Raw genomic sequence first — 22,981 nt, forward strand, 5'->3', positions numbered from 1 at the left:
CACTGCACGAGGCTGAATTAATTATAATGAATTTTTCTTTCTTCACAAATCCCTGTTTCTTGGCCTCTCTGCCACTCACTCTCCCATCCCTCCTCACCTCCTTGGCCGCTCCCTTCCAGCCTCCTCTCTTCTATTTTATCTCCTACTGCTGGGGGCGGGTGGTGGGCTGGGGCTCTGTCCTCACCCTCCGTCCACATCCTCTGCCCAGGTGAGGTCATCCATCCCTGGCTTTAAACACCACATTTGCTGATACCATCCCAGCCTTATCTCCCACCCTGGCCTCTTCCCTTAATTCCAGACTCATGGATCCAACCAATTGAATGAGATTCTTCGCTTTCCTGTGTCCCAAACTGAACTCTTGATTTCTGCCCTCCATGGACCTGCTCTGCCCTGGTCCTGGTCCCAACGTTCTCAAGGCATGCTCCGCCCCCCGCCAGGTGCTCCAGCCATGACCCCTTCCTCTTCCTCGCCCTCAGAGCCAGTCCTGCCCCACGCCTGGGGCCCACCCACTTCCCTTCCTTCCACCTCTAGCAGCCTGGTCACAGACCCTCTCGCCTCCCTCTGCACCACTGTGAGGGCTCTGCCCCAGTTGCTGATGGTCTGTCTTGCATTCAGGGGCCTGTGGGATTCTGGAACGTGCTTTGTGACATCGGCGGTGGCCTCATCTGATCCATTCTGAGCAGGGGAGGGCTGCGAGGGGCTGTATGAGCCCAGCCCATCCACCTACAAACCCAGTTTGTATGGACCTTTGTAATGTCAAGCTTGGGGCCTAGGGCCAGCTAAGTGCTCTGTTCTTCCGAAGGTGTAAAATGGGTAAAGGCAGAGCTGGGTCCCATCCTCCTGGCTCCCACCCTCCATCAGGGAGAGGTGCATAGACAGCTCTGGGAGTAAAACTGGCAGGGCCCTTGCATGTGGTGGGGGAAGAGAGAAGGGTGACATGGCTTCTGTTCATTCCCTCTGCCAGCTTTGCCCAAATCCCTGCAGCCATCCTAATCCACCCTGTCTAATGGAGCCCAAGCTGGCTCAAGCCCCCATGGGATGAGCCTGCAAATCCCTGGGGCTGGGAGCTCACCACCTGTCCCCAGGGTGCTCTTTGCTCTCTCCCTCTCTTTGCATCAGAGAGCCAAATCCGGGGCCTCGGACAGGAATGATGGTAAAAGCATATTGTGGCTAAAGCCCCTCACCGTAGCCCTCAATGATGAGATGGGGAAATGTAAGATCCGAGCCTCCCACTGTGGGAGTCACTGCTTCAGACCCCAGAGCCCAGGAAGGCTTTCTCCATGACCAGAAGGACAATTCTTTAGGGTTCCATCATCAGATGTGAGAGGTTGGGGCAGAAGCTGCGGGGTGAGCTGGCCCTGTCCCTCCCGCCTTCCCCACTAACGGCAGTGTGGGCGACTGGTTTCCTACGAGTCTGAGGGCCAATCCAGAGGCTAATCCGTGCCAACTATGTGGGCTCAGATGAAACTCTTCATTCCTTGAGGTCTCTATTTTCCCATTTGCAAAACGGGGCTCACGGTAAATGTCTCCTTGCTGCAGGGTTGTTGTGTGTGTATCAAGCAGAGCCCTTAGTAAGGTTAAACGTCTGCTTGCTGGTGCTTCCTTCGTGGCCAGCCCTGTTCTCCTTCCTGCTGTTCAGGTGTACCCGGCTCAGTCAGTCTGAGCTCCTTTCTCCCTCCATTCGCGTTTTGCAGGGACAAAGTTGGGGAGTGCCTTAGGCAGCTGGAACCAAGGCCCAGGTGGCTAGGAAAGAAAGGAAGAAGGGGACAAAGAAGAAGAAATTGATAGAGACAGAAAGAGAAGAGAGAGATGGGCAGGGGGTAGAGACAGAGATAGAGAAACAAACAGAGACAGAGGACAGTGTGCATGTGTGTGTATGTGTGTGTATGTGTGTCAGAAACAGCCAGAGAGAGTTGGGGTCAGACACACATCCAGAGGGAGGAAAGAAACAGCCCCAGGGAGTAGGGCTCCCTCCTCTCCTAAGAGGGAGGGAAAGGAGGTGTAGGGCGCCCCTTCTGCGCACACCCCTCAGGGTGGCCTCTCATCCCCTCCCCAGAATCCCTAAATCCTCTCTGGGCCCTGCACATCTGTCACAGCCCTGTCCTGACCAACAGCGACAGCGGCTGGCGCAGGTGAGTGTGGCTAGGGAGTGCGTTTGGTTGTGCGCTGAGGACCAGAGGCCCAGGGCTGTCGGGGAGAGGCAGGCTGGCAAGGTGGAGACCGCGGTCGGGCAGGTGGACCTGAGTGAGAAGATCCCGAGGGTGTGAGAGCGCGGTGGAGGCCTGGGAGCGCAGGGCGACTTGCTATCCCACCTCTTCCCCAGCGGGCTCCGCCGACGTTCATTGCGCGCCTCCCCTCGCCCCAGGACCCGGGGCTCCTGCCAGGCGCTCAAAGCGTTCCCGCGTTCTGTTCCCTCCCAGCCCTGGAGCGGGACAGCGGATGGCCCGGTCCGCGAGCGCCCGAGCCGCGCTGCCGCCGCTGCTGATGCTAATGCTGGTGCTGGCGCAGGCGGGCACGGCGGGCGCGGCGGGCTCGGTGCGCCTGGCGGGCGGCCTCACGCTGGGCGGCCTGTTCCCGGTGCACGCGCGGGGCGCGGCAGGCCGGGCGTGCGGGCAGCTGAAGAAGGAGCAGGGCGTGCACCGGCTGGAGGCCATGCTGTACGCGCTGGACCGCGTGAACGCCGACCCCGAGCTCCTGCCCGGCGTGCGCCTGGGTGCGCGGCTGCTCGACACCTGCTCGCGGGACACGTACGCGCTGGAGCAGGCGCTGAGCTTCGTGCAGGCGCTGATTCGCCGCCGTGGCGACGGCGACGAGGGGGCCGTGCGCTGCCCAGGGGGAGTCCCCCCACTGCGCACCGCGCCCCCGGAGCGCGTCGTGGCTGTTGTCGGCGCCTCGGCCAGCTCCGTCTCCATCATGGTCGCCAACGTGCTGCGCCTGTTTGCGGTGAGGGCACTCTCTTTCCGTCCTCCTCCCGTCCTCGCCCTCCGGGTGGCTGATGTCTGATCTTCCGGCAGAAACCCTCAAATTCACAGACCCCGTCCCTTGCACCAGATGTACGCCCGAGCCACATCAACCCAACCGGTCCACCCTTCCTTGCCTGCTCTGGGGCCCTGCCAGAGCTGCCGTGTGCACACACAGCCGTTTGTGAGAATTAAGGAAACCTACCTTCTGGAAGGTCAAGGTGGGCCCCCTCCCAGAGGCGGTTGCAGCCTTGGGCTGGGGACACGATTCACTAGAACAGGGCAGCGGCTAATTTAGCACCTACTTGGTCACTAGCTTGGGTGTCCTTGTTTGGGGCACACTCACTGCACTCTGCTGTGTGGTGGTCTCACCCCGGGCCCTGGGGAGTGCTCAAATGAGTGCAAATTTTTCCTGGGACCAGGACCCTCCTTCTGGTGGGGCAACTAGGACATACCCCTGACTGCTGGGGAGGTAGGGAGAGAGGGTAGTTCCTCATCTTTAGGGAACCATCTTAAATGCAGAGCAGCCCCTTACTTGCATCCTGGGGGGCAGTGATTGGGGGAGGGGAATAGGAATCAGGGATTGGGGGGCCTTTGGCATTAGAGTTTGGGGGTTTTCTGCAGTAGTCATTTACTGGGATTCCGTTGGAGAAGGGGGCATCTCTGTGCTTCGTCTTTCTGAGCCCAGAGGAAGGCTTTGCCTCCATGTGGCTAGGGGAGGGGACTTGTGTTTCTTGAGAGTTTCTCCCATTCTCCCAGCATGGCCTGTTTCTACCATGCTGGGTAGGGGTTTTATCTGGGCCCCCCTCCATCATCTGCATCCATATAATTCCCCCCACCCTGATTCCCCCTGGACAGGAGCTTGTTGTACAGACACACCTTCTAGCTGGGACAGGGAGAGTTTTTTTTGGGGGGGGGGGCACAGGGAAGAGTCTCCATCTCACCTGCCTGCCCATGTCTGTCTGCATTTGTACCTCTGTCCCCTGTCCTGCCTGGAGCTCTAGTTTCTGTCCTTTTCCCTATGTCTGCCTCTCTAGGCTGAGTGCAGAGATCTCAAACTCGGGGGTCTTCAGGGGCCAGGTTTGGGGTGTAGATGAGTGAAGCAGGTCCCCACATGTCCAGGGCCCACTGCCGCCAGCTCAGCCCAAGACTGGGGTGGTGCCCCACTCCCACATTTTAGACCCTGGCTATCGATTCAAAAATGAAACGAATGAAGACATTGGTGCAGGAAAGGCAGCTAGGGGCCAGATTTGCGGTTCCTGGTCCAGGAGCAGGGCTGAGGGTTTCCAAGTTCACCTCCTTATGTGTTGTACAGGAAGGTGGTTCTGAAGATCAAACTTTAGCGTCCAGAGTGCCCAGAGTAGCTACAGCATCCATTAACCGCACTGGGCCTTTCTCTGACCTTCCCTCCTTCTTTATGGTTCTTGTTTCTCTCTCTCTCCTCGTCTCTCTTTTTCTCTTCCCCCTTCCTCTTTTCCTCTTCCCTTCTCTCTCCCTCTTGCTCTTCCCATCATGTCTCCATACTCCACACTTTCTTTCTGCCTTGCTTCAGACATCCCTGTTTCCCCTAGACCAGCTCAGCCCACTCCTTCCAGAACCTTCCCTCTCTTCTGCCCTTCACACCAGCTCCCACCTCACCCCTCTGCTCTGCTAGCCTCTCCACTCTCCTTTCACACTTGCTCTTCCCCTCCCCCATTCTCCAGGATCAGCTCAGCCTATAATCCCAGCTGTCAATCACTTTAACGCACACAGATAAACCCAGTTACAAGCAGGCCCCTCTATTAGGCCAGAAAGAGCTTTGAATCAAATAACCCCATCCCAGCTCCCCTGCCTGCTCTGACCCTGCCTGGGTCTGCTGCTCCCCTACACAGACTTGTCCCTTTATGCAAATTAGGAAAACATGTTGTCTCCTGGGGCTGACAAGGAGTTCCATTTCCCCTTGCCAATGCAGCCTTTTTGCCCAGCAGCTGGATGGGCTGCGGGCTGGACTTGAGCCTCCACTTTCCCTTTGCCTGGACACAGTCGCCACCACTGTATGTGGTGTGCCCTGCCCTCTCCCTAGACCCCTGTATCTCCCATATTCCATCAGACCACATCTCAAATACAGAACATTTCCCATGCCCTTGGGGCTCTCCATGTGGCTCTCCCACGTTGGCCCCTGGTGCCCTAATCCCAGACTTCCGTGCCCCAACCTGTGTCCTGGATCCCTGCTGCCCTCCCTCCATCCGTAGCCCAGGTGTCCTTCCCCCCTCCAGATACCCCAGATCAGCTACGCCTCCACAGCCCCTGAGCTCAGCGACTCCACACGCTACGACTTCTTCTCCCGAGTTGTGCCACCAGACTCCTACCAGGCCCAGGCCATGGTGGACATCGTGAGGGCACTGGGATGGAACTATGTGTCCACACTGGCCTCCGAGGGCAACTATGGCGAGAGCGGGGTTGAGGCCTTTGTGCAGATCTCCCGGGAGGCTGGTGAGTTGGGAGTGGGGGTCCAAGGCATCAAGGAGCCTACACAGGGGTGAGCCAGGGGCCATCGGACAAGGCCAAAGCCATGAGATGGGACACTGGGTCCTTGGTGGGGAGCCTGGATGGTGCCCCTGTGGGCAGGCGCCCCTTTGGAGCATTCGATCTGGAGCATTCGATCCCCATCACAGCCTTGCACCATGGTGGCCCCCATGGGTGGGTACTTGGGTTGAACAAGAGGTGACTCTGGCATCCCCCCACCCAGGGGGGGTCTGCATTGCTCAGTCCATCAAGATTCCCAGGGAACCGAAGCCAGGAGAATTCAACAAGGTGATCAAGAGACTCATGGAGACTCCCAACGCCCGGGGCATCATCATCTTTGCCAACGAGGACGACATCAGGTGGGATAGCCGGCACATTCAATCACTGTGGTTATCAGAGGCTCTCCTTGAAGGCCCTGCCCCCTCTTCTTACACAACCCCCAGCCATGCACATCCTCCCTTCCTCCACCTCCCTCTTCTTGATGCCGCCCCCCCCACCCTCCTGCCCTTACAGACTTTCCTGGCTCCCATCTGTCTGTCTGGCGCACCCAGAAATGAACCGGGCCGGGTATGGGTGGAGATACTCCAGGACTAGCCAAGGGAAACACAGAGGAATACCTGTCTGTTCTTATCATTCACAGTGGGGGAGAGACCCATGGGCAGATCTGAGTGCCGAACATGAGCTGTCAGGGAAGGAGACCTGGGGTAGTGCAGGGGGTATCAGCAGGGGGCCATGGACCAGCAGGAGGCTTGGCAAGAGAAGGGAGGCCCTTCTTCCTTGAAGTGGGCTGCAAGTGCAAAGAACAGGAAGGCAGCCTGGGGCCAGAGCCTGGCTAGAAACTTTACTACCTAAGAACCCTGGAGCAAGTGTCCAAAACCCCTTTCCCACCACTTTTACTGCTTAATGAGGATCTGGTGAGTGGTTTGGAATGGGACAGAAGGAGAGGGAAAAACAGAAAGTAGAAGGGGGATCCCTGGTCCTCGCTCACCCCTCACCCTGTCCCTACCAGGAGGGTCCTAGAGGCCGCACGCCATGCCAACCTGACAGGTCACTTCTTATGGGTCGGCTCAGACAGCTGGGGAGCCAAGACTTCTCCCATCCTGAACCTGGAGGACGTGGCTGTGGGCGCCATCACCATCCTGCCCAAAAGAGCTTCCATAGATGGTGAGTGCCGGGATGCCCTCTCCCACCACATCCCAGGCCCCTGCTTGTCCTCCCCACGATCCCCTCTTGGGGGCACTCGTTTTTCCCATCTGTAAAATTGTGTATCCTGCTCCATGTCCCTTCTGGGATTCCCAAATTCTAGGATTCTGAAATTCTGTGAATATATCCCAGCAAGCAGTGTTTGAGTTGGCAAAGGAGGAAAAGCCCACCCCTACTTCACAGGGTCAAGAATTAGTTGTGTCTTTTCTGTTTTAATTCAATGCCTATCTTCCTGGTATTTCTGGTTCTGCACAAGACACACTAATTTGAGGGTGGAGGGAAAGGGAGCAAAACCAAGGATGGGGACATATTGTCCCATCGATCAAATGATGAAACCTGCCTCCCGTCCCTCCCTTCACCATCCTACCCATGAATATCTAGAAGAACCCAGCAGAGAGGTTCACTTTACAATAGGATTTGGTCATTTTCCCAAAGCCTGAACTGAAGATGCCTCGACAAGATGCTTCAGGCTCTTTTAATGAAGCACAGAACCTTGTAAAGACTGAGAACCCTGACTTTCTGGGGCTCCCAGCCTCCCACCCACCCTCATGCTCTTTCTTTCCCTTAGAGTGCACTTGGTTGCATTTGACAAATTAGAATGAGAGTGGTTTTAGCAATAAAGGCATGTCATCGCCAGATAAGATGTCTGAAAACAGGCCACTTCAGGTTGGGGACAGTGAGTTCATGATGTTCTCAAAGCCCTGAGCTCTGTCACTACTTCTGTTCCACCATTCTTCGTGGTTGCTCTGTGCCTTCGTGACTCAGGTGTCTTATTCACAAAGTGGCTGCGGGAGCTCCATCCATTACATCTTCACCACAGCATCCCAACCAGGAAAGAAGGAGCAGCATAAAAGTCTTCGAGGTGGCGAGGCTCTCAGTTTACAACAGGATGCACAGTCTACCCTGAAGCCCCCAGATGGCTTTGAGATCACAGGCCAGAAGCTGGCCATGTGGCCAGTCCTAGCTGCATAGTGAGCACGTGGCAGAGGAATCATTCAGATGGTTGCTGCCCTCTCTCCTCCCTCTCAGGATTTGACCAGTACTTCATGACCCGCTCCCTGGAGAACAACCGTCGCAACATCTGGTTTGCCGAGTTCTGGGAGGAGAATTTTAACTGCAAACTGACCAGCTCAGGTACCCAGTCAGATGACACCATCCGCAAATGCACAGGTGAGAGCTGTCCGGGGTGGCACGGGAGGTCGGGGAGAAGACGGGAGGCCGGGCGGGCCCAGGAGGGGCTGGGCACACTTCCTCTGGGCATCCCTAGGACAGGCGAGGAACGTATCGGCCGGGACTCCACCTACGAGCAGGAGGGGAAGGTGCAGTTTGTGATCGACGCGGTGTACGCCATTGCCCACGCCCTCCACAGCATGCACCAGGCGCTCTGCCCTGGGCTCACTGGCCTGTGCCCAGCCATGGAGACCACTGACGGGCGGATGCTGCTGCAGTATATCCGAGCCGTCCGCTTCAACGGTGAGTGGGAGCCAGATCCCCTCCCACAGGGAAGGGACGTCCCTGGCATGGATTTCCCGGCTGGACCTGGGGTGACTCAGGATCAAAGGGATGGGAGAGGCAGAATGGTATCCTGTCCCCTGGTAGCAGCAGAGGGCCTGGCATGTGGGCAGGGCTCAGAATAAGGTCTGGAAAAGGCCCAGGAGGACTCAAGCCACACTCCCGGTTTGTGCAGAAAGATAAACTTGTTCAGCGACTATCCTTTATAAAAATTAAAAACTGTTCTCCCACCAAATATGGAACACCTTCTGCCTGCCAAGCTGTCTGTTAAATAGCACAGTTTTAACATCACCCCAGACCAGCCCCACGAACTGGCCCAACAAGCCTCTGAAAGAAACAAGGCTGGTCGTTCTTTGTACAGGTCTGGACCCACCGTCCGGCCTGGCCAGCTAAGCTCTTTCTTTTTCTTTATAAACTGTGGTGACATACATAAAGGCTCATATTTGCCATCTTCACCATTTTTTTTAAAGATTTTATTTGTCAGAGAGAGAGTGTGCAGGCAGGAGGTGCAGCAGGCAGAGGGAGAAGCAGGCTCCCCGCCGAGCAAGGAGTCAATATGGGACTCCTAGGATGGTGACCTGAGTCTAAGGCAGACGCTTAACCAATGAGCAACCCAGGCGCCCCCATCTTCACCAATTTTAAGTGTACAGTTTAGTCATGTGCCCTGTTGTGCAACCATTCTCCAGAACTTGTTTTATCTTCCAAGACTGAAATTCTGTCTCCATTAAACATTAACGCCCCATCCCCTCTCCTGCAAGCTTCTGGCAACTTCCATTCTACTTTCTGTTCCTATGATTTTGCCTGCTCTACGTACCTGCTATGAGAGGGATCAGGCACTATTTGTCCTTTTGTAACTGGCTCCTTTCCCTCAGTATAACGTCCTCAAGGTTTCACCCACATTGTGGCCGGGGTTAGAACGTCTTTTCCTTTTTAAGGCTGAAGAATCACCTTGCATGAATAGGGGAACATTTTTTTATCCATTCAACCCCCGGTGGGTCCACCTTTTGGCCACTACGAATGATGCTGCCGTGAACGTGGGTGAACCATCTTTGAGGCTCTGAGCTGAGTCCCTTCTCCCGGACATACGCATGGAAGTGGGCTTGCTGGGCCAGGTGGTAATCCTACGTCCAGTTTTTGGAGGACCCGCCACACCGTTTTCCACAGTGACAGCACCATTTTGCATCCCCACCAGCAATGCATCGGGGTCCCACTGTCCCCACGTGCTCCCGAGGCTTGTTACTTCCGGGGGGGGGGAATAACCGTGGCCATCTCCAGTGGATGGGGGGAGGTGATGTCCCCCATGACTCCGAGCGTCTTTGCGCAAGCGCCTTACACCTCCCTGCATCCTGGGCCGCCCTCTCGGGGATGGACAGGAGGACCAGCTGAGGGTTCCCCGCTCTCGCCCCAGGCAGCGCGGGGACCCCCGTGATGTTCAACGAGAACGGGGACGCGCCGGGGCGCTACGACATCTTCCAGTACCAGGCGGCCAACGGCAGCGCGGGCAGCGGCGGCTACCAGGCGGTGGGCCAGTGGGCAGAGAACCTCAGGCTGGACGTGAGTGGGCGCGGACCCGCTGAGCCCGGGGTGGCGGGAGCGGAGGGGCGCGCAGGCCCCCCAGCCCACCGCGGGCGGACGTCCCAGGCCCACGCGTCTCCTGTGCCGCAGGTGGAAGCCCTGCAGTGGTCGGGGGAGACCCGCGAGGTGCCCTCATCCCTGTGCAGCCTCCCCTGCAGGCCGGGGGAGCGCAAGAAGATGGTGAAGGGCGTGCCCTGCTGCTGGCACTGCGAGCCCTGCGACGGCTACCGCGTCCAGGTGGACGAGTTCACGTGCGAGGCCTGCCCTGGGGACATGCGGCCCACGCTCAACCACACGGGCTGCCGCCCCACGCCCGTCGTGCGCCTCACCTGGTCCTCCCCCTGGGCCGCGCCGCCCCTGCTGCTGGCCGTGCTGGGCAGCATGGCCACCACCACCGTGGTGGCCACCTTCGTGCGCCACAACAACACGCCCATCGTCCGCGCCTCGGGCCGCGAGCTCAGCTACGTGCTGCTCACCGGCATCTTCCTCATCTACGCCATCACCTTCCTCATGGTGGCCGAGCCCGGGGCGGCCGTGTGCGCCGCCCGCCGGCTCTTCCTCGGCCTGGGCACCACGCTTAGCTACTCGGCCCTGCTCACCAAGACCAACCGCATCTACCGCATCTTCGAGCAGGGGAAGCGCTCCGTCACGCCCCCGCCCTTCATCAGCCCCACCTCGCAGCTCGCCATCACCTTCAGCCTCACCTCCGTGCAGGTGGGCCGCGGGCTCCTGGGGCCACGCGAGGGGGTAAAGGGGGAAGGGACCGCGGCTGGGCTGGCGGGTTGTCCTCCACTCAGAAAATCCGATAAGCGCTCTTCTATTTTGGCTCCCATGTTTAAAAAAAAAAAAAAAAAAGGCTGCAGGAGCCACGGCCCCACTGTTCTCCTATAAACAGAACTCCTCCCCCCAGCCCCATCCTCCTCCATCCTCGAGGGAACTGGGTCAGTAAGCTGGGGAGTGCCAGCATCCAGCGCCGTTTCTGTAAAAAACAATGAGATTATTTTCCTACACGGAACACGCTTTCCACGGTTTGGCTCCCATATAAAAATAAGGCAAAGCCATCTGATAATTTTTCTCAAGCAGAAAAAGAATCTGTTTCTTTAAAGGGAGTTCCTGCTGCGGGGTCACTGGGCTAACCTGGATGAGAGGCATGGGCTCCAAAACCTTACTGTGCAGTGGGGCATCCTGCTCCACAAATGGCCAGGATTTCATGACCTATATGCAGCAAAAAGCAGAGTGCCTTCAGGGGGTTCTCTCTGGTAGTATTACGGCGTTGAAAATTATTCTCATGATCTGGAAAGCGCTGCATGTTTTCTGTGCAAAGGGTACAACTCAGGGACAGGTGTGGGTGACACTGTGGCATTGTAGAGCCAGGCCAGTTCTCAGGGCTACGTGGAGGGCCTGTGCTCAGCCTGGTTTGGACAGGGCACCCTCTGCACTCCAGGCAAGCCCTTCCCCCTGTCTAGCTCTGTGTATGCCTCTTTCATTCCCACCTGCAGGCCTTAGGCCATGCAATTCTCCATAACTGAAAGGTGTTGCCATCTTCCCGCAGATAGCAGGGTCTGGGCTATCCCTGAAAGAGCCAGAAGGCCAATGTCCAGCACATCCCGACCTCTTACCTCTCTGCTTCCCTGCCTGAAACCCCTGTGATGCCCTTTTGCACCCAGGACAGAGGTACTTAGATGACAGTCAGTACTTCCTGGCTCATCTCTGGACTCCCCACATTATACCCTCCCTTCCAGAAATCCCGAACCCCTGCAAAGGGGCATACCTGCAGTGTTACTGGGTCATTCATCAATACGGTGGACATGAAATGGCATCTCGTCTTAATTTGCATCTACTTAATTACTAGTGCAGCTGGCCTTTGAGGTTTCCTCTTCCGTGATATGCCTGTTCCTGTACTTTGCTCATTTTCTATTATTTTGTAGGAGTTGCGTTTTTTCTTTGTTTGTTTTGTTTCTAGGTACGGATGCTAGTTCCTTTTCAATTACAGGTGTTGTGAAATTAGTGGGGTCCCTTTTGTTTGCTATTCCTGTAAATCTCAGGCCTTGGATGAGAGTTCCTCATAGGCAACTTTTTTTCCTACCTAGAAGCTTGTTCTAAGAGGAGCCACCAGACAGCTCTCCTGGATGGTGGGTGGGATTTTATTAGTCCCTTGTCCGTGGAGCTGCTGCCTCTGGAAGGATCACAAAAAGGTTCTCCTTTCTGGTGAACAAATTATTTAGAAGCATGCCCTCCTCCGGGATCACAGAGCCTTGCTCTAGGTACATAGCATGGCACTGAAGTGTTGGCTCGATTTCAGCCCTACATGCCCCCCACACATACACACATACCAGACAGTCTTGTACAGTGAACAACCAGCACAAATGAATGCGGCAGCCCTTCCAGGGTCCTGCCTTCATTGCAGGTGCCTTAATTCCTGCTCCCTAGCTTCCTTTGGCTCAAGGTCATGTCTTCTGTCACTGTGAGGGAACTGCTACTCCATCTCCTCCCTATTAATGCTTGCTTTTGACTTATTTGTTAAGATTTTATTTATTTATTTATTTATTTATTTGTCAGAGAAAGAGAGAGAGCGTGCACAAGCTGGGGGAGCAGCAGGCAGAGGGAGAGGGAGAAGCAGGCTCCCCACTGAGCAAGGAGCCCAATGCAGGGTTCAATCCCAGGACCCTGGGATCATGATCTGACTAAAAGGCAGATTCTTAACTGACTGAGCCACCCAGGCATCCCTGTGTTTGATTTTTTTTTTTTGCAGTAATTTTTAAAAATATATATTCAGTTGGCCACCATATAGTACATCATTAGTGTTTGATGTACTGTCCATGATTCATTGGTTGTGTACAACATCCAGTGCCTGAGTTTGGTTTTGATAACCTCCAGTGATCCGGCATCAGCTCACATCCTTTCTACTCTGTTTAGTGCTCATTCTGAGCTTCACTCTGCATACCCACAGGATTTCATTATCCTGTGTTCAGAAGTACTCTGGATCTGGAGAAGGAAGGGGTCCTCAGGAACTAGGTTTGCCATGAAGGAACTAGGTTTGCCAATGGTGCTAGACGGGATCAAGCGAGTGTTTTCACATCTACAGAATGGAGATGGTACTGCCTACCCCCGGGCAGCTGGGGGTGGGGGGTTGTGAGGAAAGAGAATCTCTGCCGAGTCTAGCCCTTAATCAGTGGGACAGACACTGGCTACTTCCCCAAGCTGGCTCAGAGGGACTATGTGTAGGCCGCCTCTGCCTGTAGTCGCTGTATCTTACAGGACTTGGTGATGGTTGGGATACAGGAAGAGGACATCCAGGGCCCGTCACCCAGCCAGCCCTCACATTGCCAGCACATATCTTCATGGCAGCCCCTTCTGTCCACCAGTCTTTGTGTAGGCAGTCCCCTCCTGGATGGTCCTCCCCTCTCCATGAGGACTCTCAGGCCTGAGCATCCCACTAAGTAGGCCAGGAGCCTCAAGGTGACCCTAACCTGCCAGAGACATTGGTGGGTGGCCAGGCTGCATGTTTCCCTGACCCGTGTTGGCTCCCACAGGTGGTGGGAGTGATGGCGTGGCTGGGGGCCCAGCCCCCACATAGCGTGATCGACTATGAAGAACAACGGACAGTGGACCCAGAGCAGGCCAGAGGGGTGCTCAAGTGCGACATGTCAGACCTGTCCCTCATCGGCTGCCTGGGCTACAGCCTCCTGCTCATGGTCACATGCACGGTGTACGCCATCAAAGCCCGCGGCGTGCCTGAGACCTTCAACGAGGCCAAGCCCATCGGTTTCACCATGTACACCACCTGCATCATCTGGCTGGCTTTTGTGCCTATCTTCTTTGGCACCGCCCAGTCAGCTGAAAAGGTAATCTGGGGTCCCCCGTCGGTTCCACTGCCTCCTTTGTTTCCTGCCTGTCCATGGAAGGGTTCAGTGGTCCCAAGCGCTGGGCCACATGCATGAATGACTGCTTGTTGGTTAATTCATTCACGTACTTAAAAACCTCATTCACTCATTTGTCAGTTTCCCTTTGCTGCTTCAGTTAGCCCAATTTTCCTTTGTTCATTCATGTGTTCATTTATGCTTCTAACCATCCATTAACTTGTGTTGGTTTTTTTTTTAAAAAAGATTTATTTATTTATTTTAGAGAGAGAATGTGTCTGTGAGCAGGGGAAAGGGGCGGAGGGAGCCAGTGGGGAAGAATCTCAAGCAGATTTCAGGCTGAGTGCAGAGCCCAACATGGGGCTCAATCCCATGACCCGAGATTATGACCTGAGCTGAAACCAAGAGTCAGATGCTTCCTCGAATAAGCCACCCAGGCGCCTCTCCATTAATTTACTTTCATTCAGTTACTTCTTTAGATACTTTATAGCCATCAGTCCATTAATCTGTCAGTCCATTTTCTTGCTCATTATTCAGTGATTTCCTTGCGTGTATAGTAGAACGTGTTTATTCACCGCTGTCCATGTTTGCCCACTTGCTCTTTCATTCAAAGTGTTCATTCGTGTGTACATTTGAAAACATTCATCCATTCATTAACATGCTCTAGTGCTTTTTAGGCATATGAACCCTTTCCCCAGATGTCACTCACTGTGAATGAGCCCTTCCCTTGGTCACTTGTCCAGTTGGTCCTGTGTTATTCATTCTCCGTCCTGCCTATGTCAGAGCCACACCATGACCATCACTTCTTCATGCCACAGGGCCTTTGCTTATATGGTTGCCCTTTCCATCCACCAGATGAACACAGACTCATGTGGGGGTGGGGGTGGGAAAGAACAATGCTGAGTCCCACCCAGTCCTTTCCTCCATGGCTCAGATCTACATCCAAACCACCACACTGACTGTTTCCTTGAGCCTGAGTGCGTCGGTGTCCCTTGGCATGCTGTATGTGCCCAAAACCTACGTCATCCTGTTCCACCCGGAGCAGAACGTGCAGAAGCGGAAGCGGAGCCTCAAGGCGACCTCAACAGTGGCAGCCCCACCCAAGGGCGAGGACACAGAGGCCCCCAAGTAGTGAGTGGGGGAGGAGTGGGAGTGGTTGTTCCCTCCCTTCTGTTCTTTTCTTTCTCCTGCTTCACGGTGGAAGCTGTGACAAGTCCTGGTCTGCAGTGAACAGTCAGAAGCAGGGTGTCCTCAAAGCCCATGCCCACCAGGATGGGGCTGGCCTCCAGAAAGACCTGGACCCATATACCACACTTCATCCCTGCTTTTCTGTGCCTGTTGGCATCATACATACTTGCTGCAGACCAGACTTTCCACTCATGGTGGGAAACAGCTACCAAGAGGATCCTACTCCAGGGAGGACTGAACTTACACTTCCTGGTCTGAGTTCAGAGAGCGTGATGAAGCCCCTGGGCTTGGCCCAGCATGAGTGAGAGTTCTACCCAAACAGCCATCAGAGTGTGCGGACTGTGCAACATTCAAGAATGTGTAGATCTCACTCTGGAAATTCGGTGCTGGCTTTGAGGAGGGGACTTTCCCCCAAGAGACCTGAGGTTCTTTCTTCTAGACTGAGTAACTCAGGCTTCGCTCTGAGGGATCGAACCTCAGGTGAGAGAGCTCTGTGAGTAGGGATCGACCTGGGACAGGACGTGGGAGCCAGCAGAGGCACTGGGACATACCCTACGGGGTTACTTGTGTTCAGGTCTTTTTCTTGGGACCTTCACCCCTGGGATCTGGGGCATGTCAACATGTGGACTATAGTTTTTTGCCTTTCCCTGTGCATACTCCCTTAAACAACCCCCAAACACTTGTGTGCTGTTAGCGGTGTGAGAATAAAGCAATGGGGCAGCAGTTGCCCTCTTCTGATGCCCATGAGAGATTATGGTCAGGAGTTTTGGGTTGTGTCCATGGTGATGATGAATTCCAAGTAGACATCTTAGGATGAATATCCATACTTTTCTCTCCCAACATTTACTGAGACGTCCCCTTTGAAAGGCAAACATGAAGCATGGGAAGGAAGATACTTGGACCTCAGATGCATGGACATTTATTTTTGAGGTTTGTTGTTGGTGGTGTTGTTGTTGTTTTCAAAAAGTTTGGTTTTAGTTACGTAATTGTATTTCCCTGTGGTACAGTTTCTATCTGTGAAATTGGCTCTTTTCTTTTATCAGTTCAGAATTCTCTAGTATCTGATGTCCAGAACTGATTCTGAAGGTCAACCAACCTTCATGCAACATAAAGGCTCTTTCCTCTTCCTCTGTTGCATAAATAGATTTTTGTCCCCGGGACCAGGTGTCTCTGTGTTCCTTAAGTTAATAGGGCTTCTCCTCAGAATAACATTTTTGGTGTACAGATTCTCCTTACTCACACTTTTTTGCATTCCTATGGTTTCCCCACAGTGTGAATTAGAAAGTTTTATTTATCACTCCGTGCTTTCCAGAATTCATTATTTCATAGAGCTGCTTTCCTGTGTGGGTTTTCTGATGTAATGTGATGAGGTGTATTCTCTTGCTGAAGGCTTTTCCATATTAGTGCTTTGAGAGTGTTTTTCTGCTATATGAACTCTCAGAGTCAGTTAGCTCTCAGTTCCAAAGGAAAACATTTCTGTGTTTTTGTTGTTGTTTTTCTCTTGGTGTTTCTCCTGGGATGAATTCCCTGATATTCAATAAGCGTTGACTTCTAGTTAAAAACTTTTTAGTGGTTTTCCCCACTTTGAACTCTGTGACTTAGAGTTTGGATGATTTCTTAGTAGAACATTTAGAGGATTTCTCCCCAGTGTAAGGTTTCTGCTTTAGAGTCCTGGCTTCCTGCTGAAGACTTTCACACACTCCTCACATTCGTTCATACTGGTGTCTTTGATGTGAATGCTTGACCACAGGCAGGTTCTGGTTCCTTCTTATGGGTGTCTCACATTCAGTCCACTTGTAATGATTTCCATAGCATGCGCCATTTTGTATGTGGTGGAGAATCCTCTGTTACTAACATGTGATCATACTTAGTGCACTTGTGAGGTTTCTCTCCTTTATGAGTTCTCTACTGTATGCAAAGTTTGGACTCCCAGAAGAAGGCTTTTCTATGATCAGTCTGTACAAAGGATAATTTGAGGTTCAGTGCAGGGTTGACAACTTCCTGAAGGTCTTCCCATGCTATTTACATGCACTGTTTTGCCTTCTCTGAGGTTCAGTCAATCAAGTTGAACTCCCAAATAAAGGTTTTGTTTTGTTTCAAATTTGTGGAATTTATAAGGCGTTGGTTTCTTTTATGCTGCTGAGTAAGAATTGAGCTGTGCTTGTTGGCTTTCTCACATTCATTGCCCTGAGTGATTTCTTCCCAGTATGAATTCTGTGTTTCAATGAAAATGGGGCTGTGGATTGGAGGCTTTCCCATATTACAACCACAGGGTTTCTCTCCAGTATGAGTTCTCTAAAGCAGAGGAAGATTACATTTTGATATAGACTTTAATTCACCAATTTATAAGGATATCATCTGTGTCCAATGTGTAGAGAGTTGGATAAGGAGGGCCTCTCTCATATTAACTATATGCTTATATCTTTTCACCAGTGTGAATTTTTCAACACATCTATTACATTCACTATAGCTCTGTCCCATTTATTACATTTTGTTCTACTTGGAAATTTCCCCCAGGTTCATTACTTTCATTGTCTCTCACTCATTGACTTCTTGTTGAATAAATACAACTTTCCCCAGAAGTTTAACTTGCATTTTATGTTGCTTTTTTTTTTTTTTTTTAATGTAGTCACCAATTTGAAAGACTGCTTCTAACTGGAATAAAGTACACAATTCTAAGTGAATCTTTCCACCATCATTTTACAGAATGAAACCTCTTCAGAAATACTCCACTATACTGACATCATTTTTCAGTGGCATCACCAAATTCGCCATTTGGGAATTTTATGAAAAATTCCCAAGTGTAGATATTTTCTATTTCCTGGGCTTTGATGAGGGAAGCCTGCTGCTGTGTGGAAGAGTAGTGACAGCTGTAGAAGACTGGGTATTTCAGAGATGATCTTTCAGCTTATGAAACAAAGGAGAGGACTCAAGAATGGGGCACAGCTCTGAACACAGAGACTCCAAGGGGAGGCTTGGATGAAAGGCAGTCAAGGGTGTAGAGAGGCAGATTAGTGACGGGGCTGGTTTTGGACACTGTGAGCCTTACTGCTTCTTGTGGGTTACTGTGGTGGGATACTAACTAGTCTCTGCTTCCTGTGTCTTTCCCCTCCATCCCGCACACCAATATAAAAATCATCATTCTGGGGCACCAGTGCTCCCCATTAATAGGGATGCTGCTATGGGCCCTGCTCTCTCCTGGCACCTGTGTCTGGCCATGATTCATTCTTATATTTGCATGCAGACTCAGAAACGGAAATAGCAGGAAGGACACATGGGTCTGGCCCCACATGCTGTTCACTGATATAATCTGGCCAATTTGAAGTATTATTAGCTTATTCTACCAGGGCTCTTGAATGTTGAACTTACCCATACTATCAACTTCTGAGTTTTTTTTTTTTTTCCCCATACCGATCTGCCAGACAGGGAAATTTCCAGTGGCCACAGACTTTGTCTTGCCCCTGACACTGTAGACTTCCTTCAGTCAGCTTTCATATCTAGAAATTGTATAATGTCAAGGTTAAGACTTCTTGAGATCAATGGCAGCTCTGCCATGCTAGTTAGTGACCTTGGCCAAGATAATTAGCCTCTCCCACAGTCGCTGACAGCCAGAGTCACCTTGATCCCTGCAGATGCCCACATCATTGACCCCATTTCCCAGCATCCACCCTCCCAGTCCTACCAGTCAATGCACAAACAGACCCCACTCATTACATAAACCCCTCAGGTGACCAATCCCAAGACCCCATCTCAGACCTCCCAAATAACATTCCTTCTTGAAAACAGAGAAAGCTGTAGGGAAAGCTAGAGAAAGCTGTGCTGTATTTCCCTCATAAAAATATGAATTCTATATGGGTTGGCTGTGAAGGGTCTTGAAGGTTTTGCTTCCCATGGTTGGCCCTGGAGGAGCCACGGAAGGGTTTACACAGGTGAGTCCTGTGGCTGGATCTGTGGCATGGACAAAGTCACTGGTGGCTGGAATGGGAGGTGGCCCAGAGGGGACCAGAATGATTGGTGAAGAACCTGAGGCAATGCACCAGGGGGAATCTGGTATATCCTTGCCTGCAAATATTTATAGCCCCATTTTCCCCCCATCACAATGGCTAGAAATGATAGTATTAGCTAACAGTGAGCAATGCTGTACCTTGGTTGAAGTATATTGCTGAAATAAATTAGCAATTGAAACTTACGTGGTCTTTAAGTTTCCGCATTTTAATTCTTCTAAATTTGGTATTTTCTTATTCACTGGAAGGAAAATTAATTGGGAAAGAACAAACTAAATGGAAAATTTCCCAGTATTTGTGCTCTGGTAAAAAAAGAAAAAAATTAAAAGATTTTATTTATTTGACAGAGAGAGACAGAGCAAGAGAGGGAACACAAGCAGGGGGAGTGGGAGAGGGAGAAGCAGGCTTCCCACTGAGCAGGGAGTCCTTGTGGGGCTTGATCCCAGGATCCTGGGATCATGACCTGAGCCAAAGGCTCAACAACTGAGCCACCCAGGCCCCCCAATGCTCTGGTAAAATCTATTCATCAATAGCAACCACTTGTAGCTTGAGAGTTTGAAGCACAAAACCTGACCCTGGCAATGGCTTGTGTTTAGAGCACCAGCCAAGATCACTGCAGGGGCTGGTTGGGCTGTGGTCCTGCCTCTTCCTGTGGAAGCTCACGCTGCTAACACCAGTGCTGACTCTGGGCTCCACTGCCTTTTTAATGGCACTTACCCAGCCTGCACTGTTCCTGCCTTGTGTGTCCGAACCGCTTTCCCTGTCTCACTGAACTGGGCTTTGCGTCTGTTGTCAATTCTAGTGAAGCCCAGTGTGACCACACAATCTACAGCTGGGCCTCTCACACTCTCTTCTGTGGTACCCCATCTGTGTAAACACATCTCTCACAAACTACAGTTATTTTGCTCATTATTTGTGTTTCGTTTTGCAATACCTGTCTTCCGTATTTAAGTCCCATGAAAGCAATACTTAGATGTGTACATACCCTCTGTGTATGTACCATGCTCGGCTGTTGCTGTTTCTCTAGCTACCAGCTTTGACTTTCTCTCTCTCTCTCTCTCTCTCTCTCTGTGTTTTAAGATTTTATTTACTTGAGAGAGAGAAAGAGAGCATGGAGGAGCAGAGTGAGGGCCAGAGGGAGAAGCAGACTCCCCGCTGAGCAGGGAGCCAGATGCAGGGATCAGTCCTGGGTCTCCAGGATTATGACCTGAGCTGAAGGCAGATGCTTAACCAACTGAGCCACCCAGATGCCCCACCTCTCTGCTTTTGGAAAACCTCAAGAAGGGCACTCGTAGTAATTACTCTCCTAGGGCCACGTTCAGGACCTGCTATGGTTATCAGGCCGTGCCCGCGAGATATCCAAGGGCTGATAGGCGTTTGCGAACCCATGGTTCTTGTACTCTCAGGCTAGAGGAGCACCTGAACCCTTTCCACCTTGCCAACCCAGGGCCGAGGAAAGGTCTTTTTGTGGAGGATGTGGGTACCAGAAAGCCATGCCTGCAACATGGTCGCAAGGCTGGGGACCCCCCACCCACCCATCCATAGCCATATCTGCCCCACTCCAACGTCTGGAGCCAAGTGGCCCTCCAGAATGTGTCCATGAAGGAGGAAGCTGAGTGCAGCAGGGAGGCATGTGTGCCCCAGAGCTACAGGGCCTGGATCAGGTCTTCAGACCATGCACGTTACCAGCTGTTTAATTTCTGAAACGCTTTTAAGCCTCTCTGTTCAACTTTCAAGTGGGGATGAGACAGTCTCACAGAATTGTGAGGATTAAATGAGTTATTACATGCAGAGTGCTTACAACAGTACCCGGCCTGCAGGACATCCTCAAATGTTAACTGTTGTCCCCGATGACTGGGGATACAGCTCTCTTCTATTCCACAGCCTGAACTATGGTTTCTGGGACCAGGTAGGTTTGGATGCTTATTGTGGGCAGGACCAGACTGGCCATACAAAGATTAAAAACACTTAGAAGCACTACTTCTGGCCAGGTCTTAAGAGATAAACAGGTAACACAAATGCAGCTTGTACCTCTTAGAACACTGTGTACTTTTCTCATTTATTTTCAGAAAGACACACTGATGGGCCATTCTATGGCAACAATTTTTAAGAACAGTGATGAGCCGTAGACAGGGTAACACACAGGCTGAGGAGGAACATGCCCGAGTGACCAAATCCTGGCACTGGCAGAGAACGGTCATTAGCGCCACTGAGAAGTTCATGAGTGATGGGAAACAATCAAACCTTGTATTTTCTTTTTGCCTTTGCAAACTGGTATAAAAATACTAAAAGTAAAAATATTACCAAAAATATATTTAGCGGGAGTTGAGGAGGGGCCAGAAGCTGGGACTCCTCCCACTGTAGGTGGGAGTGTTTTATGTGTCCACATGGCCTTGTTGGCTAATCCAGTAAAGGGCAGAGGAGGGCAAAGTGCAAAGGGAAGAGGAATCAGACAGCTGGAGGGTATGCACTTGGACTAAATTCATGTTCGAGGGAATTAAGTTGTTTTCTCAACCAAAGATGCATGCAGTTTAGGGTTGTTTTGTTCCAAGACTCTGAGGCTCGGGTACTATAACTGGGAAGCCCCAGTCCGCTGAGGGTCAAGGTGCCATTCTAAAAGCCATTGTTGAATATGGAGAAAGGCAACGTCTTGGGCAGACGCTGGTGGCAGAGCGAGGTGAGCTCAGGTGACGAGGGAGAACCCAGGCGCCCAATCTATCAGCTGGAGATGGGAAGACCTGGCAAGAGAGCATTAGAGGAATGTGAAAAGGGAGACTGGAGCAATTATTTTCCCCCAAGAGCTGGCAGTTTCAGGGGGGCATTCATGGGAGCCACAGCCAATGATGACTTTTAACAAGGTTTACGGTGCTAATCCTCTTCCCAAACCCTTCCCCTGGGCAGAGCGGAACTGCCACTGCCACTGAGTTTCCCCATTGGGCAATTCCATAGTAGACCAGGAGAGCTCTGGTGCATCACATGTGGGAAGTGGGTCTAGATCTGCTTCTCTGGCTCCTCTGTCTCTCTAGTCCTGTTGAGGGGGTGGGGATACTGGCTCCTTCATTATCTTGCGACGGCATGGTCGTGGGTGCGCCGGGAAGTCTGTGCACTGACTGGGCAGGGAGCAATCCCAGATTGAGGGCTTTCGGGCTGCATGGATACCGGTGCAGGAACAGCGGCCGGTGCTGTCCCCGGGATAAAGGAGGCTCTCGGGGGCACCTGGTCTCGGCTCTGGCTCAACTGCAGGCATGGGACCCGTGGCAGCAGCTCTCATTAAACACAAACAAAATGAACATTGAACTCAGCTGAGCAGCGCCCCACAGGGATTCAAGGGAAGAGGGTGATTGTTAGGGGCAGGTGGGCCACGTGGCTGGTACTGCAGGCAGGTATCTATAGCAGCGAGCAGGTTTTCAAGTTTTTTTGTGGAATTGGGGGCTGCCAGCCCTATAGGGCTGCCGATGAACATGTGGGGGCCCAGGGTACAAAGAGCTCCAAGTCACCCCTCGAAATGCTGCTTCATCTGCAGCTTAGTAGGGGAGAAAGCATGAGCTGCTGCTGACCCCCTCACAGATGCCTGCCCACACTGGCAGCCTGTACTCGATGGAAGGCGAATTTAGAATTCCACCGGGAAAAAGACTGTCCTCTTCTGTAACTTGGAGCTGAGGTGCAGCATCTGTGGGGCCAGTGGGCTGCCCGACTTGATGGAGAGCACCTCCACGGACTGAGAACTTGCCACTCCGTTTCCCAGAACAACGGTGGACTTGCTCTTCCATATTCATGATGTGGTGTGTTGTTCCAGTTTGCAGTAGTGCGGGCTCCCCGTCCTTTGTGGCGGGGAAGGGGACAGTGCTACCAGGGACTGTATAAAATAGCACATGTTATTTTATCTCTGTGCTTTCTACTGAGAGCAGTGAAGGATCAAAGATGGAGAAGGAACTGTACGTGCAGGAACAGAATATCGCTACAAGTTTTGGGCATGGACAGTTCCCTGCCAGGGAACGTCACGATGCTGTTGACCACGTCTTGACCCGTGGACTTAGTCCACAGATAGCTCACCACTGTCAGAATGGGACAGTCTTTAAATGGAACACCCAGATGGAGGGGAGGAAATGCCCACTTCCAAATGCAAAAGCAGAAATTCAAAGCTGCTCTGTGAACACAGTCGAGACCTTCCGAA

At 52.4% G+C, this 22,981-nt stretch overlaps 1 protein-coding gene across 1 annotated transcript; it reads left to right on the forward strand.

Moving 5' to 3' along the window:
- Positions 1-2,439: 2,439 nt before the first annotated feature.
- Positions 2,440-14,977, forward strand: GRM6 (glutamate metabotropic receptor 6). Its single transcript, XM_032846865.1, has 10 exons — positions 2,440-2,943; positions 5,216-5,432; positions 5,689-5,824; positions 6,475-6,629; positions 7,698-7,838; positions 7,941-8,141; positions 9,589-9,734; positions 9,846-10,469; positions 13,289-13,600; positions 14,550-14,977. The coding sequence occupies exons 1-10, from the start codon at positions 2,440-2,442 to the stop codon at positions 14,745-14,747; spliced, it is 2,634 nt and encodes an 877-aa protein (XP_032702756.1). The 3' UTR covers positions 14,748-14,977.
- The last annotated feature ends 8,004 nt before the right edge of the window (positions 14,978-22,981 follow it).

This window comes from Lontra canadensis, unplaced genomic scaffold (assembly GCF_010015895.1).
Source record: "Lontra canadensis isolate GAN:19392208 unplaced genomic scaffold, GSC_riverotter_1.0 scaffold181, whole genome shotgun sequence".
In the NCBI taxonomy this organism is placed as follows: Eukaryota; Metazoa; Chordata; class Mammalia; order Carnivora; family Mustelidae; genus Lontra; species Lontra canadensis.

Coding starts and splice junctions, on each gene's coding strand:
- GRM6 (XM_032846865.1), top strand. CDS start 2,440: ATGGCCCGGTCCGCGAGCGCCCGAGCCGCGCTGCCGCCGCTGCTGATG. Junction 9,735..9,845: donor CAGAGAACCTCAGGCTGGAC/GTGAGTGGGCGC, acceptor CCTGTGCCGCAG/GTGGAAGCCCTGCAGTGGTC. Junction 13,601..14,549: donor CCGCCCAGTCAGCTGAAAAG/GTAATCTGGGGT, acceptor TCCATGGCTCAG/ATCTACATCCAAACCACCAC.